The 18,263-nt window shown below is 41.8% G+C and overlaps 1 protein-coding gene across 3 annotated transcripts in view; it reads right to left on the minus strand.

Annotated features, from left to right (window-relative positions):
- The window catches only part of LSP1 (lymphocyte specific protein 1), a 65,427-nt gene that overhangs the window by 4,644 nt on the left and 42,520 nt on the right, over positions 1 to 18,263 (minus strand). For 2 of the 3 annotated variants that reach the window (XM_069965663.1, XM_069965664.1), the window contains exons 2-12: positions 14,903 to 15,046; positions 11,248 to 11,488; positions 10,917 to 10,993; positions 9,802 to 9,922; positions 8,390 to 8,476; positions 6,761 to 6,804; positions 6,028 to 6,109; positions 5,678 to 5,812; positions 4,348 to 4,446; positions 4,187 to 4,261; positions 472 to 550 (exon numbers count right to left, since the gene is read on the minus strand). In XM_069965663.1, coding sequence (XP_069821764.1) covers positions 476 to 550; positions 4,187 to 4,261; positions 4,348 to 4,446; positions 5,678 to 5,812; positions 6,028 to 6,109; positions 6,761 to 6,804; positions 8,390 to 8,476; positions 9,802 to 9,922; positions 10,917 to 10,993; positions 11,248 to 11,488; positions 14,903 to 15,046 — 1,180 coding nt within the window. In that variant the 3' untranslated portion in view covers positions 472 to 475. The remainder of the gene's footprint in view (positions 1 to 471; positions 551 to 4,186; positions 4,262 to 4,347; positions 4,447 to 5,677; positions 5,813 to 6,027; positions 6,110 to 6,760; positions 6,805 to 8,389; positions 8,477 to 9,801; positions 9,923 to 10,916; positions 10,994 to 11,247; positions 11,489 to 14,902; positions 15,047 to 18,263) is intronic. The other variant, XM_069965666.1, reaches the window with a different exon arrangement.

Genomic DNA, 18,263 nt, shown 5'->3' on the forward strand with positions numbered 1-18,263 from the left:
TGCCTGCAAAACATGGACAAAGCCATAGGATGTATCCAGTTGGATGTATCCAACTTCTTCAGCCACCGCTAATCAAATGCCACACCCTCACACAAGCATGCTCGAGTTACGCTCATCTCTAGTACAGATCTGACTTCATCAGTGTGCTCCACACTTCAGTCGCCACCACTGGTGATAGCCTTCTGTACATTTTTGCTGCCTCCTATAGATACATGTTCTTATCATTATCAAACCATTGAACATATAGGAAACATGTTTTGTGTTCTTTCCATACCCAAACTTCCATGGTGCTCAACTGCAATATTTTAGCTGTGTCTCATCAGCAGCTAAAATGCTGAAGATTGCCCATTCTTGTGACGGGTAGAAAGGACAAATTATTAGGTGGCAGAGAGGAACGAGAGTTAAGAAAATGCGTGAAGGTTACAAGAAAAGAATGAAAAGAAAGATGCATAGAGGGAATTTTTAGGTTACCTCATCAAGGCTCCTCCACCCTGACCTTCTCATATTTTCCATGTCCAGTTGGAACAAACTTGTATTTTGGCATCATGCTCTGTGAGAAAGACCATGTCAAAGGTCAGTTTGGGAGTGAATGTTTTGTTGTCCATGAAGTATTGTGTTGTAGTTACCCAACATTTACATATACTATCCATCAGTGAACACATAATTACAGTCTACGTTGCCTTTTTTGGTAAAATTCTAAAATATCAGGTGATTCAGAAGTCTCCATACATACATTATAGTAGGGGTTGGTCAAGATGGTATTGTGAAGCACCTTTTGGGGCAAGAACCATAGAAGCACTGTGCTGTGCCTACCGGCAACAAGGAGGTCCAATCCTTCTTGGCCTCATTTTTGTGGCAGTGCCAAGTTAGTGAGTAGCTCAGAGTTCACTTGCCACAGATACTGCGTTTATAAACAGCTGGGGCACTGGCCCAATAGTTAAAAAGAGAAAGAACATTAATTTGTGCAAAATAGGATCACCTTTCCTATGTATTGTGACTTGTGAACACCCTCTGTACTAATCAATTCATTATAATAAATGTTTATTGAATGAATATTTGCTTAACAAATAAAACTTTTGAGAAAATTGCTCCGCTTATATTGTAAATATATGTATAGGTAAAATTTTGATGACTACATACAGTAAAGTAGAGTCCAGACATTTCCCACTCTTTATTACTGGTATGTATAGTGTCAATCTCTGTCATTTTAAATTGTCACTTTATGTATTTGCTCCATTTTTTTGTTCTGCAGTTCAACCATGAGTGTAAAATTATAAGCCAAAAAGATGGACAGATTGTAAATAGAAAACAAGATAAACTCTTCCTTAAGGGTACAAACACACACAACGTATCCACAGCGGATTTATTGCTGCGAATTCGCAGCGAAATCCGCTGCAGATACTTGCCCATTCACTTCAGTGACTTGAAGTGAATGGGAAAGTATCCGCAGCGGATTTCCCTGTGAATTGGCAGCAAGAAATCATCTGCACATACATTGTGTGTGTTTGTACCCTAAAAGTTTTTTTAATGACTTTATATTTTTATTACTAATCTCTAGATCGGCACCCCAGCTCCTTTGTTTTGAATGGAGCCATGGGTGAGCATGTGCCCCGCTGTTCCAGTAACTCTCTATGGAGCCACCGGATAGAGCCAAGTGCTGTACTGCTCTCTCTGACGCTCCATAGAGATTGAATGGGGCTGCGGGTCACGTGTTGACCTGTGACTTCATTCTAAACAAAGGAGTCAGGGCACCAATCTAGAGATTCCCAAGGGGCCCAGAAGTTGGACCCTGTGTGATCTCGTAGTTGTCACCTATCCTGTATATAGAGGACAACTAATAATAAATCAGGAAACCCCTTTAAGTTTTAAAGTTTTCTTCAGTTACCACTTTAAATTTTGATTTTTAAACTAAGTCTAAATTGCTTTCTGTTCCTTTTTTATTTGTTTTCAAGCTTATTGAAGACGTAGTAGATAATGTGTATAATTTGGGGTTAAAGGGGTTGTCCAGCGAAAATCTTTTTCTTTCAAATTAACTGGTGTCAGACAGTTATATAGATTTGTAATTTACTTCTATAAAAAAAATCTCAAGTCTTTCTATGCTTATCAGCTGCTATATGTCTTGCAGGAAGTGGTGTTTTCTTTTCAGTCTGACACAGTGCTCTCTGCTGACATCTCTGGCCGAGACAGGAACTGTCCAGAGCAGGAGAGGTTTTCTATGGGGATTCATATAAAACTGAGGCAGAGTTCCTGTCTGGCCAGAGATGTCAGCAGAGAGCACTGTGTAAGACTGAAAATAAAACAACATTTCCTGCATGACATATACTGTAGGAGCTAATAGGTATGAAAATACTTGAGTTTTTTTAATAGAAGTAAATTACAAATCTATATAACTTTCTGACACCAGTTGATTTGAAAGAAAAAGATTTTCGCTAGACAACCCCTTTAAGCTGTTATCCCTTACTAATGTATGTAATAAGATGACACTAATATGATAATCCAACTAAATTTCTGATATTCCCTACATGCATGTAAGCTATACCATGAGTATAATAGTACACCATAATAGCCCCTGGTTGGAGCTAACAAAGATAGGCAGGCACTGTACTAGGTAATCCCCAACAGTCCCATAGTGAGTGAATGAAACAGCAAGGCACATGTTCAACCACTGCTCTATTCACGCAGAGGATGAGGAACCTTCATTGTGATCATTATGAACCGACCACTGGAGATACTTATGAGCTACTCTGTGGATAGTTACAATTATAGCTAAGCGAATTTACAGTGATAACGAAGCAAAGTGCTGTTTTTTAAAGAAAGTTGCTATTTTTTTTTTAGTACTTATTCTCATTAAGGTATATGGCATCTTACAGGTAATGCTCAACAAGAAAAAATATAACAATAAAATAATAACAAGAATATAACAATATAATAATAACAAGAATGAAATATATGTTAAAGCCTGGCAGCTGATGGGTTACATCAGGCGTATCAAACTCAGGCCCTCCAAGCTGTTTTAAAACTACAATTCCCATCATGCCTGGACAGCCAAAGCTAAAGCTTTGGCTGTCCAGGCATGATGGGACTTGTAGTTGTGCAACAGCTGGAGGGACTGAGTTTGACATCCCTGAGTTACATAGTCAGTGGCTACAATCTTGCAGCGGAACTCGCAACATGAAATCCGCTGCGATACTGTATGTGCAAAGCAACTCCGAAGGAAATAAAAACCCATTGTGGACAGTTTCCAAAGAACTAAAAAAAGGTGATTTAGACCATGAGAAACACTAAAGTCTTATAAGTAATGATAAGCGAACTCGCTGAACATTGAGGTTCAGCCATACCTGAGTGTTCAGCATTTGGCTCCTGGCAACCGGAGAAGTTGGATGTTACAAGGACTGCCAGAAAAACATGGATACAGTCTATGGCCAGGTTCACACTACATATGACACCGGCCGTTCTGTGACCCGGCCATATCACAGAACGGCTGGTGTCAGTGAAGTTTATGCAGTAGCAGCTGGGATAAACTTCATTTCTATTGAATTGGGATGCGGGTGCAATCGTATGCACCCGCATCCCAATTCACTATTGAACACAATTGGAGCCGCACTCTCCACGATGTGACCTATCAGGCTTGTGCGGCCGCTATTGAATGAATAGCCACCACACAAAACTGACATGTCAGTTTTTTGTGCGGCCGCTTGGGATCCCGGCCGGAGTGTATACTCTGTGTATACACTCCGGCCAGGATTCCCTCTGATTGCAGTAACACATAACTTTTGTGTTAATCACCGCCGTTGTTACAAATCGGCAACAACTGCAGTAACAAGACTTACATTGTGTGAATATGGCCTAAGGCTGTATCCATGGTTACACACTAGGGCTGCTAGGACTTCTCTACCCACCAAGAGTCAAATGCCATGCGTTTGGGTTTGGCTACACCTGAATGTTCGGCAAGTTTGGCTACATTCACATTTCACATCTCCACATTTAATATGGACACTAACTGAGAGATCCCATTGACTTCTTTATTTTGCAGTATTTAAGTGGAGAAAAACTTGCTGCATGCAGTAATTGTTAGTATGCTTATATCCTACAAAGCAACTGGAACTTCCAATGGAGCTCGCTGAACGTACCCCTGGCAGAAATGTGAATGTAGCCTAATATCAGCATGTCTATGTTTACAAATTACCTTATTACTCTGTGCTGACTTGGCATTCTGCTCCCATAAACTTTTTTTGCTGAGAACATCTCCTGGCTTCACCTCCTACAATACAGACATAAAGGTAACAAGTGGTTGCAGTCATCCTTGCTTCACACATATACCCAGATGTCATTAAAGTCTTAACTTACTGGGACTTTTGGAGATGTTAATTGTTGGTCTGGTTCCGATTTTCCTTTACCCCACTGGTTGATCATCTCTGATACGCCGATATTTATGCCCTCTGTGTCCTGTAATATATAATTGGTCAGCTAGAGAAATAGAAATACAACTGTACCCCTGATTTTGCTTTATTATTTTGATTACTATTGTTTTACATTATGGTGGCCATTATAAGGTATTGAATGTCAAAAGTTATTGATCACAGCAGGTCTCACTGCTGAGATCAGCTGTAATCAGGTGATATACCCGGGGAGAGAGAGCAGCGTCTCTCCGTCCACCCACTAACTTTGACAATGTAGCCTCATAGACTTGGGGTCCATTTACACAGAAAGATTATCTGCCAAAGATTTGAAGCCAAAGCCAGAAACAGACTATAAACAGAGATCAGGTCATAAAGGAAAGACTGAGATTTTTCCTCTTTTCAAATCCATTCCTGGCTTTGGCTTCAAATCTTTGACAGATAATCTGTCAGATAATCTTTCTGTGTAAATGGACCCTTAAATTAGAGGAATTGGTTGTTACGCACATATGGCTGGGGATTGGATCACGCAGCTGATACACTCTGGTTCTATCTCCTGATCACAGCTGTGATCTCTTTAAGACCAAGGCCACATGGTAGCCCTTATATCTTATAAGCCTAGTGCCAGTATACTGCCTGCAACAAGAAAGCTTGTGATGCCACATCTCTACCAAACCTCTGGGGAGCATGGTAGACAGATGTGTGCTATATAGGCCCTCTGATACACTAATGGGGTCCAAGACTGCAGGTGACATTGACAAAAAGTTTCCAAAGAATTGGTTAAAAATCACACTCCCATCCAAGCCTTACGGCTAAGTCTAATCACAGTTTGACTGGAAATCAGACACCCAAGGTTGTGAGACGATGCCCATCACAGACAAGAAGGATGTTGTCTGATCCCTGACATTACAGTATATGAACAACTGATCTTCAATAACCTAATTTCAGGTAAATTTACCCTGACAAGGGAAAGTACATTTTCCAGTAAGCTGAATCTCTGTTTGTTAAAGGGCTCATCCAGGCTTGGAAAAACATGACTGCTTTCTTCCAGAAACAGCACCTCTCTTGTCCCCAGTTTGCGTGTGGTACTGTGGCTCAGTTCCATTGAAGTGAATGGAGCTGAATTGTAATACCACATACAAACTGAGGACAATGGTGGTGCTGTTTGTGGTGTGATGTGTTTTCTCTAATTCTGGATAACCCCTTTAAAAATTAGATATAGTTAAGAATGGTCGTAAATTTATTGATAAATGTAAACTTTGTCCTTGGGGGAGTCTCACCTTGCAAGGGGATGACTTAGATGCTGTGGTAACTTCCCCTGACTCCCACAGATTCTTTTTGTTTGCTACCGCATCAGCAGGACTCAGCAGTTCTAGAGATGGCGTCCGAACCAGGCGGTCTTTCTTGGAGGATGTCTGTGGAGGAAATATGAAGACACAACAGTTGTGATCACTTATCCAATGGCAAATAATAGATTACATAGATAGATAGATATGCTTAATCATATAGTAGTGTATGTGTATATATATATATATATATATATATATATATATATATATATATATATATATATGATTTTTTGTTTTTTTGAATGAGACCACTAATGCCTTAGTATTTATCATTTTCATACCTCTATAGCATGTGTGTACAGCTCCAGGCGGTCATCAATCTTGTTTATTGGGAGAGGTGGCTCGCTTCTCTTAATGCTATTGCTGTATGCAAGAAAATAAGGTCACTCATAAAGTAAAACTGTGAAAAGTAACTGTGTGTCAAGTCTGCTGACAAACATTTGCTTTTGAATGCCACGCTGTGGAGAAGGTGGATACTGCCCAAGGATCGCCTAAAAAACATGGATACAATCTATGGCGGGATTCATAACGAACCTTAAAGGGAATGTACCAGCAGGTACATCACTTTAAGATTTATACATCAATAGACTGGTGCCAGTCTATTCCCGGTCACTGGCCCGGCCTGAAGCACTGGAGGCAGGCCCACCCACCCGCGGTGTGACAATCATCCCTCTCCTCTGTGAATAGCCCAGCAACCCCCAGTCTATTCATGTATAAATCTTAAAGCAATTCACTTTAACAAAACCGGCTTCAGTCTTCTCTACCATCAATCCTTTCACTGCTGTAAACCATTGGAGATTTAATCATCATCCCCTTCAGTGCCCTAGTTGTGCTCAGCTCAATACCACCATTTAGATCCTTCCCCCTTAAGTACTGTATGTGTATTTGCTTTAAACTTTAGCTTTATATTTTTCCCAGTAAGAAATTATTGTGATGGCTCTGGTTACAAATAAAGGTAAAGTGAGTATTCACATGGTGTTATCATTTCATTTTCTTTGGGAAAGCAAGATTTACCTCTTCTGGATGGAGCGGTTCAGAACCTCTGCTCTCTCTGTAACCTAATGAATGGATATAAAAAACTAATTATATTTAATTTCTAACAATAAGTTATCTGGCTCAGAACAATAGTCAATTCCCCCAAATCACCTAAGCTAAGAAACATAAGCTGCATCCGGCCCTTACAGAGATGTTTCCAAAGACCTCCTCCAGTACTGCTAGAATTTTCTACATGACCATAAAATATGCAAAAAGAAAAAGCACCTTCTCCACACATTTAGGACACAAGAGGTTCAACCTTCTAATAACTTTATTTCTAAATTTAGCCATATAATATAACCTCATAGTTGCCAACAGTCTCGGTTTAGCCCCGGCAAAACCATGTCCTGGGTATGTCCCGGGAAGCTCCGCCCCCGATTCGGGAAGCCTCCCCCCCCTTTAAGCACGAGTGATGTCACTCATGCAGAGCAGGGAGAGGGGTCCCTGGGGGACTAGAGGAACCATACTGGTGAGGTAAGTATAGCTTTTTTTTTGTTTGTTTTAAATACAGATGAAGCTGTAGAGGATGCTGAAGGGGGTACTGGTATGATGAAGGGACAGGAGGAGGATGAAGGAAGTAGTATGATGATGGAGGGGCAGGAGGATGAGAGGGGTAGTACTATCATGATGGAGGGGCAGGAGGATGAAGGGGGTAGTAGTATGATAATGGAGGGGGAAGGAGGATTACAGGGGTAGTACTATGATGATGGAAGGGCAGGAGGATGAAGGGGGTTGTAGTATAATGATGGAGGGGCAGGAGGATGATGAAGGGGGTAGTATGATGATGGAGGGGCAGGAGGATGAGAGGGGTAGTACTATCATGATAAAAGGGCAGAAGCATGAAGGGGTAGTAGTATGATAATGGAGGGGGAAGGACGATTAGAGGGGTAGTACTATGATGATGGAAGGGCAGGAGGATGAAGGGGGTAGTAGTATGATGATATGGGGTACAGCTGCATCATATGGGTACAAACTACCAGTATATACAGTCAGTCAGTAGAGTGCTGTCTCTGAGTCTCAGCCTGCTCTTAATGGGGTGTGTTATATACTGTGGACCTGAAAATGGGGTGTGTAATATACTAGGGACCTAATACTGGGGTGTGTAATGCTCCTTTTGTGCTGTTCTGACTGTAAACTCTAACTGGAAAATTGTGAACCCACACCCATGATAATCCACAGTCCACACCCCACTGAGATCACACCCACAATAAGCCACACCCCTTTTTAATGCTGAAGTATCCCTGGAAAAAAAATTTCAAACGTTGGCAACTATGTAACCTATGGGTCATAAAAAGAATTCACTTTTTATTGATAATTTACTGATTTTTTTCTATATATATAGTCCAATTGTTTCCTATTGATGACCCCAATTTTTACTTTCCATCGGCTACAGCAGCTAAAGCTCTTACTTGCCCCTCAATAAAGGATTAAATCACCTATTTCTTCAAATCTGTACCATGCCCTCCAACCAGGGCATATGGAAATAGTGGGACCCCCTGATGTAGAAGATGAGCCTTTGGGCTCAGGCAGTAACCAGGGCATATGGAAAACAGATAACTGTGCACCCCCTATAGCTACACCCCAGTTGGTTAAGGTAACAATAATCACCTTTACTGTAATGTCTTCAATGTCCTCTCCATCGCTGCTCACTGCCTGGCTTTTCACTTCTTCAGACTGCCATCTGTGTGACTCTCTCTGTATGACAAGGAATACAATGTCAGTTCTACTATTACTGAAAACTTTGTACAATATGCTATATATTAATATGCATACTTTACGAGATTTAAAGGGGTTATCCAGCGCTACAAAAACATGGACACTTTCCCCCTACTGTTGTCTCCAGTTTGGGTGGGGTTTTGAAACTCAGTTCCATTGAAGTAAATGGAGCTTAATTGCAAACCACACCTGAACTGGAGACAACAGTAGGGGGAAAAGTGGCCTTGTTTTTGTAGCACTGGATAACCCCTTTAGGCTATGTTCACACTACGTATATGTCCGGCCGCATATTTTACGCGGCCGGACATATACGTGTGAAACTCCGCTCGGGGATTTACGTAAGTTGCGGCCAGCTACGTACGGCCCGCAAACTTACGCCCATAGTCTACTTACAATTCCCGAGCGCCGTACGTAGCGATCTGACAGCGGTATTTTACTTGGATATCTTCGGCTAGCCCCGGACGCCCCACAGAACCTTTTGGATCGGCAAATCAAAGTGCAAAAATGAAGAAATCACCACTCCGTATGGGACCGCATGTTACGCTACGGGCGTAAGTTACAGCATTTCCGTCCTGAAATAATGGCCGGTTCATTTTTTACGGTGCCACATACGATCCGGGCGTAAGTTCTTACGTAGTGTGAACTGTGCAGCCGTAGATCGTATACTTTCCATTGTACGCAAACTACGTAAATCTCCGGACGCTTATTCACGGAACGCGCTACGGCTGGAAACTTACATAGTGTGAACATAGCCTCAATATAGACAAGCAAGCAACTAGAGATTAGTGAATCTACAGTAGGAATGAAGCTAAGCGCTTGGTTCCTATCGGATTTTGCTCATCAGGCTGCGGGCTTTGAAGTCTGCTCCACTCCCGGGCCGCTTCTCCCCAGGTGCTGGGAAAAGATGGATCCCGTCCTGGGAAACGTCTCCCAGTTTCCCAGGACCGGATCAATCATTTTCAAGCACCCAGGGAGGAGCGGCCGGGAACGGAGCAGATGAGCAAAATCCGATAGGAACCAAGCGCTTTGCATCATTCCTACTGTAGATTCGCTAATCTCTATAAGCATCAATTATTCTAAATAATACATATATGAGATGATACAGTTAATACAGCCTAATAATCATATACAGCACACATTGGTGGATTTTGAGATGTGAGACATCTTGTTATATACTTCATGTACTGGTGGCCAGTGGAAGCATGTGGACAAATCTGGGATGGCATACAGCACTAGTTTTCTAAATGAGGACTGGACTGTTTTTCTGAGAAAATATACAGTATGATAATACACAGAGGTCCTACCTGATCATTGTAAGGCTCATATCTATCTTCTTCCCTTCCTCTTTCTTGCTCAAAGCTTTGAGGCTCTTCCCTTGGATATGGACTAGGTGTTCTGTTCTCTTCTTCATTGTCATTAGATTCTCTAAAAGAAAACAGAAAGGTATTTAAGGTGCTCATTGCTCAACGTTAATATCACTTTTTTGACCCTTCCCCTTACTGTAAAAGTGCAAATATTAATCTGCTAAAAATTTTAAAATTTATTTCTGTACATATACTGTAACATACCTAATATGACTGTTTTAGTATATCCTTGTACACTCCATAAAGTAACATTGCTTTAACACTGTGTTTTCCCTTAAAGGAGAAGTCTGGTGAAATTTTTTATTAAAGTACTGTATTGCCCCCCAAAAGTTATACAAATCACCAATATACACTTATTATGGAAAATGCTTATAAAGTGCTTTTTTCCCTGCACTTACAACTACATCAAAGTTTCACTTCCTGGATAAAATGGTGATGTCACGACCCGACTCCCAGAGCTGTGCGGGCTGTGGCTGCTGGAGAGGATGATGGCAGGGGACAATGAGGGACACAGGGTACTGGAGGAACACTGAGCATCCCTCTGCCATCATCCTCTTCAGCAGCCACAGCCCGCACAGCTCTGGGAGTTGGGTCGTGACATCACCATTTTATCCAGGAAGTGAAGCCTTGATGCAGTAGTAAGTGCAGGGAAAAAGGACTTTATAAGCATTTCCCACAATAAGTGTATATTTGTGATTTGTATAACTTTTCGGGGGCCAATACAATACTTTGATAAAAATTTTCTTTAAGAATAAATTAAGAATTGGGTCCTCATGTCACTAAACCATGTCCTTTTACACCCCAATCTGTGCACCCAGTAAGTGCACTTACAAACATTGAATATTGTGGGCAGAAAAGTCCATCTGGTCCATCTAGTCTGCCTTTATTACCTTGCTTATTATCTTAGGATGATATATGTTTATCCCAGGCAGGTTTACATTCTGTTACTGTAGATTGACCTACCACATCAGCTAGTAGGTTGTTCCAAGCATCTACTACTCTTGACCACGTGACTATTTCAAAATGAATCCCCACATGTAAGGTAGAACATGTACCTTGTTTCCCATTGGTTGGATGTGACTGTCTCATGGCTGCTGTGCTCGTAGTTGCAAGTATCTCCTTCATCATTCACCTGCAAAAAAATTAAGAAAGAAATCAATAAATTAGTAAATATGCAAATCTCAAAAATACTTTATAAATACATCCGCATGATCTTCATGAAATGGAGTGTATGAGTGTACTTTAAATTTGGGAGAATTTTCTGTCAATGTTGCTATAGCTTAGGTTAACTTAAAAGGAGTAATAAAAATTGATTGCAACCATGTGCAAATCCTTTAAACTTGTAAGCGATTGTGACTATACATGAGATGAAATGAGTCGACATACCTCAACTGCTTCATAGCGAGAAGTCCCTTCATCTTCTTCCTCTTCTGCTTTAGGCTGTTGGTCTCCAGCATCTTCCTGTGCATTTCCTACAACCCCGCTCTGTTCTTCTTCCTGTTGTCTGAATTCCTCCCTTTCTTCTGCGGCCTGAGCTTTTAGCTTCCTCTGCTCCAGCTTCTGTGACCAGTCACTAAATCCCTCATCTTCCTCAGTTTCCCAGGGTCCAGATGGCTTCAGCCCCATACTACAAATACACAAGAATATAATAAAATAGTAATGTTAATAGTAATGTTGTAGCTAGGGGTTTAGCACAGATCTTTACAATTTGAGAGTGACACTGTGATTAAGCTCCACATAGGTTCTGCAGACTGTATATGTAAGTACATCACATTTATATCCTGTGACTATGGGTGATATCTACTCTGCAGCCCAGCCATCTTTGGCTCTTTTGTCACTTTAGTCACTTTTCCAGCCTTATCTTCTACCCAAGCCTCTTAACCTTAACAGTACTTTATTGTTACAGTACCACCCCAATACTGTGTCTGCTAATAACCCTGGTGTCCTCTTAACTAAAGTTACCCTCTAAAAGCAGTAGTAAACAGACAGTGCCCCAGATAGTAATAACGCCCTAAGATATAATAGTGCCTTCTTTTGTGCCCCAGATAGTAGAAGTGCCCTACAATACAATAGTGCCCTCCTTTGTGCCCCAGATAGTAACAGTGCTCTACAATTTAATAGTGCCTGCCTTTGTGCCCCAGATAGTAACAGTGCCCTATAATACAATAGTGCCCTCCTTTGTGCCCCAGATAGTAACAGTGCCCTACAATGCAATAGTGCCCTCCTTTGTGCCCTAGATAGTCACAGTGCCCTACAATACAATAGTGCCTGCCTTTGTGCCCCAGATAGTAACAGTGCCCTACAATACAATAGTGCCCTCCTTTGTGCCCTAGATAGTCACAGTGCCCTACAATACAATAGTGCCTGCCTTTGTGCCCCAGATAGTAACAGTGCCCTACAATACAATAGTGCCCAGCTTTGTGCCCCAGATAGTAACAGTGCCCTACAATACAATAGTGCCTGCCTTTGTGCGCCAGATAGTAACAGTGCCCTACAATACAATAGTGCCTGCCTTTGTGCCCCAGATAGTCACAGTGCCCTACAATACAATAGTGCCTGCCTTTGTGCCCCAGATAGTAACAGTGCCCTACAATACAATAGTGCCTGTCTTTGGGCCCCAGATAGTAACAGTGCCCTACAATACAATAGTGCCCAGCTTTGTGCCCTAGATAGTCACAGTGCCCTACAATACAATAGTAACAGTGCCCTACAATACAATAGTGCCCTCCTTTGTGCCCCAGATAGTAACAGTGCTCTACAATACAATAGTGCCCTCCTTTGTGCCCTAGATAGTCACAGTGCCCTACAATACAATAGTGCCTGCCTTTGTGCCCCAGATAGTAACAGTGCCCTACAATACAATAGTGCCCTCCTTTGTCCCCTAGATAGTCACAGTGCCCTACAATACAATAGTGCCTGCCTTTGTGCCCCAGATAGTAACAGTGCCCTACAATACAATAGTGCCCTCCTTTGTGCCCCAGATAGTAACAGTGCCCTTCAACACAATAGTGCCCTCCTTTGTGCCCTAGATAGTCACAGTGCTCTACAACACAATAGTGCCCTTCTTTGTGTCCTACACAATAATAGTGCACCCCTTTGAGCCTCATACTGTAAAAGCACCAGATGCAGCCATCTTTACTGCACAGAGATGTATCATTCACCAATAGACTTCTAAAAAACTAAGATAATAATGCTGTGCCATATGGACCACCGTAGAGAACCCACTTCCGGATAGTATAGGACTTTATTTGTTAGTGTTTAGCCTCCAAGCTGTTTGCATAAGGCCTAAGGATAAACACAACTATGGTTTTTACACTTCCTTTCATGAAGTCTTTAAATCCTGTTACTCTATTCATTAACAGGAATGTCCATGGCACAGTTCTCTGAGTTATATGAAGATCTTGTAGAAGGCAATGTCTGCTCTGTATTACTGTATGTGACGGCAATGTCATGGTATAAGAATGTGTAAGTATACTGTAGGTATGGTGAAGGATTCGTATTATAAGGCATGTAATAAACTCTTCATGATAGCTTATCCTATCTTATACATAATGTACACAGTAGTACAATAATCTATTATACATAAAACATCGGTATATTATGTTCTGAGCTAGTGAACATCTACAGTGTTACTGAGCCCATTTAAAGCGCTGAGAATGTGACCTCAGGCCACGTCTTATGATCTTTAAGATTTATCTTTAAGTTGTCAAAGTTCTATGTCGAGATCATGAATCAGACATGTTTCTTACTCATAATTATACGTATTCAGACAGTAATTCACATTACATTTTTCAGACAGACGCGTCTAAGTTAAGAGAAAGTGCCCAATAAAAGGAAAGTCTATAAGAAATGTAAAAATAATAAAACCCACAAAGGAATTTGTAAATTTGTTTTGGTGGCTCATGTGTGTATTGAGGATTACTGAAGCATGTAAAGGTATCTGCATGATACATTGAAAGAGGCTACAGATCTGGGGAGCACAATGAAATGAAATGATAACTTTTTGTGTATCAACAGGATGGGTGACCAGCAGTAGCGGATTATAATAGCTCTGTTTCGCGCGGTAGCCCAGGGCCCGAAGCTCCTGGGGGCCCATGGCCAACCAAAAAGACTTATACTTTTTAGTGGTGTATTATCTCCAGACTACAATTCTGCCATGATTTGCATAAAAATCGCTGCTTTTTACTGCAGTTTTGCACAAATCAGGGCAAAGCTACAGCCAGGAGACAATGCAGTAACATTAGAGAACATACTGAAGGACCTTATCATGTGACAATGATGTCACCACAGGTCCTTTACAGGCTGCACTATGGAGGCAAAAGACTAAAGCTAGTGCCGCCATAGTTACATTGGGTTGGAGGGGCCAAGCTTGGTGAACAGCCCGGGCCCATGGTAAAGTTAATCCGCCCCTGGTGACGAGTGTCTAATCAATGGGATTCCAACCAATGGGGCCTCCACCTTTCATGAAAAGAGTCCCTTGTACTCTAAATGAATGGGGTGGCAGTAAATGCCGACCGGTTTCTGTGCCCGACACCGTTCTTTTGCCATATACCAACCAGGCCTACTGCCCCCCAGTATGACGATATCCCCTTCCCTCTGTGACGTGGCCGCATACATTCTAATAGCACGTTCTAATAGAGGGCCACTGCAAGGCAAAAGAACAGCGCCAAGTGCAGGAACTAGGTGGAATTTCATAAAAAGGGTCACACCACCGTGATCCCTGTGCTGGCGCTGATCTGCTAAGGTTAAAAAAACAGCGATGGTACATTGGCTTTAAGGTTTATTATAAGGCATAAGGCATATTATAGTTGACTCCATTCTATGCACAGGCGGATTCCGCTGTCCGTCCAAAGAATGAACAGGTTCATTCTTTGGACAGACGGCGGAATCCGCCCGTGCATAGAATGGAGTCCATGACATGGGCGGAAATGCATGCGACCGCGAGAGTCTGCGAGCGGGTGCGAGCTGTGGAATCTGTAATGGGTTTTCATCGCGATTCCGTACTGTGCCTACACCCTAACAAAAGAAAGAGTTGACTTACTGCTCATCCGATGCAGTGCAGCCCTCGCCATCACCATCCTCTGGAGACTGGCCCTCGCTGCCCAAATACTGCTGCTGCCGTTCTCTTCTGCGCCGCTCCCTGGCAGCTTCCTCCTCATCTTCCACACTCCATTGAGTTGTCAATCTAAACCATTAAGAATACACTGATAAGAAATCAAACAATACATTGCAGGATCAATATTCATTCAGTAACCATAGTACAGATGTCTCATGGAGAAACCAGTGTGGACTTGAGGGGTTATGTAATTTTCTCTCTCCTTACATCCCAGTGACTGACGTGCTGGAATATATTCAATTGCGTAAGTGTCCCATTGCCGGAATTCTACACATGTGCAAAGGGGGGAAGGGTGTACTGGCAAAAGCATCCTTATTCTGTGAAGGCAAAACGTGAAGTTTTGTTGTTTTTTCTAGCTAAAAACCTAAATTGGCCTCCTCCCTTCATTTTGACCTTAAGATCCCAAATGTAGGAGTGGAAGTAGGGATTAAGGTTGGCAGCTGGACAGTAGTGACATTAGTGTCCCTTCCACACCCCGTTCCCTCCCAGGAATGTGTGACTTCTGGCATTGAACACATATGTCTTCACAGACCGCTGCATCCTGCAGACCCCTGACCATAACACCGAGGGTGGTTAACAATACACCCCCATAATGATATCATATCTCTGCTAGCATGACACATATGTCTATTGGGAATATAGTATTCAATGTCAATATGTTGCAGAGCTGGGCGGGTAAGATGCAGAATCTTGTCACTATTTGTGATCTACACATTTATATAAGACAGAAGGAAAACCTAACATATGCAACAAAGAGTTAAAAACAAATTCAGCTACATCTGTATGTTATTACAGTTCAATCTGCTTAATCATCAGGAAGGTTAACAGAATATTGTTCCTGCTGATGGCTTCTTGCCGGTGGATCACCTTCCACGCCTGACAAAAAAGTTGGCACACTTCTTGTGAAGTATGTTTTAATCTACAGGGCTTGTTGAAAGACAGGCATAGTGATTGCTGTCATTGGAAGGAAAGTAGGATGGTCCACTGCGGCTTGTGCAAGGACAAGGATTGATGGTTTCCAGGCTATAGCGTCTCATACTGTACTAATAGAGATGAGAGAACCTCGAGCATGCTCAAGCCCATCCGAACCCGATCGTTCGGCATTTGACTAGCGGTGGCTGCTGAAGTTGAATAAAGCTCTAAGGTTGTCTGGAAAACATTGATATAGCCAATGACTATATCCATGTTTTCCACATAGCCTTAGGGCTTTATCCAACTTCACCAGCCACCGCTAATCAAATGCCGAACGATCGGGTTCGGATGGGCTCGAACATGCTCGAGGTTCGCTCATCTCTATGTACTAACAAAGGGAAAGGCTGACACATAACTCTCTTATTTACCATCATAGTTATAGACCCTAATAATAGGCTGCTGTGCTAATATATAGTAAGACTACATATAGATAGACTGACCCACCAAAAGACAAGAGGGTCCTGGTTCTGATGCTATAAAGGGGCCCAGTCACAAGTCAGTGAGGTCAGGCAGTCCAGCAATGATGGAAGTTTACTGTGCAGTTAAAATTGGCCAAGAATCAGCTCTATTGGAGGTTGGGACCTCCCAAGCATTTTCTCTAGGGGGGTCAACGTGTCCCAGGGTGACTCTGAACATGCACAACATAAAAGGTTACATGATCACTATAGTACAAGAAATACCAAAGAAAATAGGTCTCCTGAGAGCCAACCAACCTGGTCATCTACCGGGACGTAAATCAGTCATCATTTTTACTGGAATTTGCACCACGTTGCAGGCTATATAACCATAGACCATAGAAACTAAATGATAATCAGTCTGTTCATGATCAACTGATCATCTAGCTGTGTTAGGCTGACACCCCACCCATATCATACAGTAAGGCCCATTGACCTATGTCCTGCATAAACACATTTACTTGAAAAGTACCAGCTGTAGAGTTCATCTCCATTGGGTCATACTTCTAAATTCTCTCATTGTTTTTAGTAACATTATAATCATAGCAATACTTTACCATCATACATATGTAAGTGTTGTTAATTTTGATCCTGAAAGATATGACCCATTTCAAAAGAAAAGATATTCTCATTGGTGGAAGTATCTTCTTCTGTAGATCCTTTTGACCAGACCTGTATACTGTATCTCTGACCAGCACTCAATGGCGCACGAGTAGGTTCATTGCAATGATTTACACAGTTTATTGTATCTATTGTATCCAATCCTAACCTGACATTCTTATATAGTTTTCCCCTCCAAACGCCAAGATTGCTGACGGTAAAGTATAAATTATGATCACAAGCTATATGTTAATCACTGTGAGATACTTGCATGATATTATAGAGCTCATAGTTAAATCCGTAAACTTTATCATGTCATTGGATTGAAGAGTTAATATTTCCTCTATGTTCAGCCTATTCCAATGCGCAGTGGTGAAATGTTTCCAACACATTTCACATTTATCATTGATATCTAAGGGGGTTGACAAAGAGATTATGGCTGCCTAAACAGACCCTCCAGGGCCACTCCATCTCCTCCCATCAATCCTCGCCAGACATCACCGCCACTTGGAGATTCCTAAAGAAACCATGATGCACCATATAGAATACATGTGGTCTACAAGTCTCTATGAATCTCATTTATTGTTCCATCTTCCTACCACCAAACTGTTATAATATGCCCCACCCTATAAACATGATATCAATATGTCTTCAAATCCATACCCTGGCCCATGACCGCAACCTCGAATTCCTTTACATCCTCCTCACGTCCCCACACTTGTATTCTTCCTTCCTCCTCACTTGTATTTCCTTATTATCTCCAACAACATGTTGGTTCCCAAGCTCACAGCCGAATTCCTTCTCAGCCCATTCATTCTACCCCTGCTGTGAATGAACTGCAGCCACTTCATTACATACAATTGCACACTGCACACTAATGCTATGTTGATCAGAGGGCTATTGTCCTCTTCTCCTTCACCTGGAACCTCTTCTATCAGCCCATCATTTTCCAGTTGGGCTTTGTTTTCTCATTTCGACTTGATTTAAAGCCAATAGCCGTGTTCAATCGGATCATAGAATCGTCTGAATAACTGCCTGTCCCATCAATGATTTTGTACAATATCATGCACCCACAATTGTCCACTAAGAATCCTAAAACCATACGATCTACGATACGATCCTTAATATAACTAGAAATATTGATTAACGCTTCCATATTTTTAAAATATTGATCAACATTTTTAAATTTTACAATTTTTTAAATGATCAGATAGAATAACCAATGATTCCATGTATAGAATAACGATACGCTGGCTTGG

The sequence above is a fragment of the Dendropsophus ebraccatus genome, chromosome 4 (assembly GCF_027789765.1).
Source record: "Dendropsophus ebraccatus isolate aDenEbr1 chromosome 4, aDenEbr1.pat, whole genome shotgun sequence".
In the NCBI taxonomy this organism is placed as follows: Eukaryota; Metazoa; Chordata; class Amphibia; order Anura; family Hylidae; genus Dendropsophus; species Dendropsophus ebraccatus.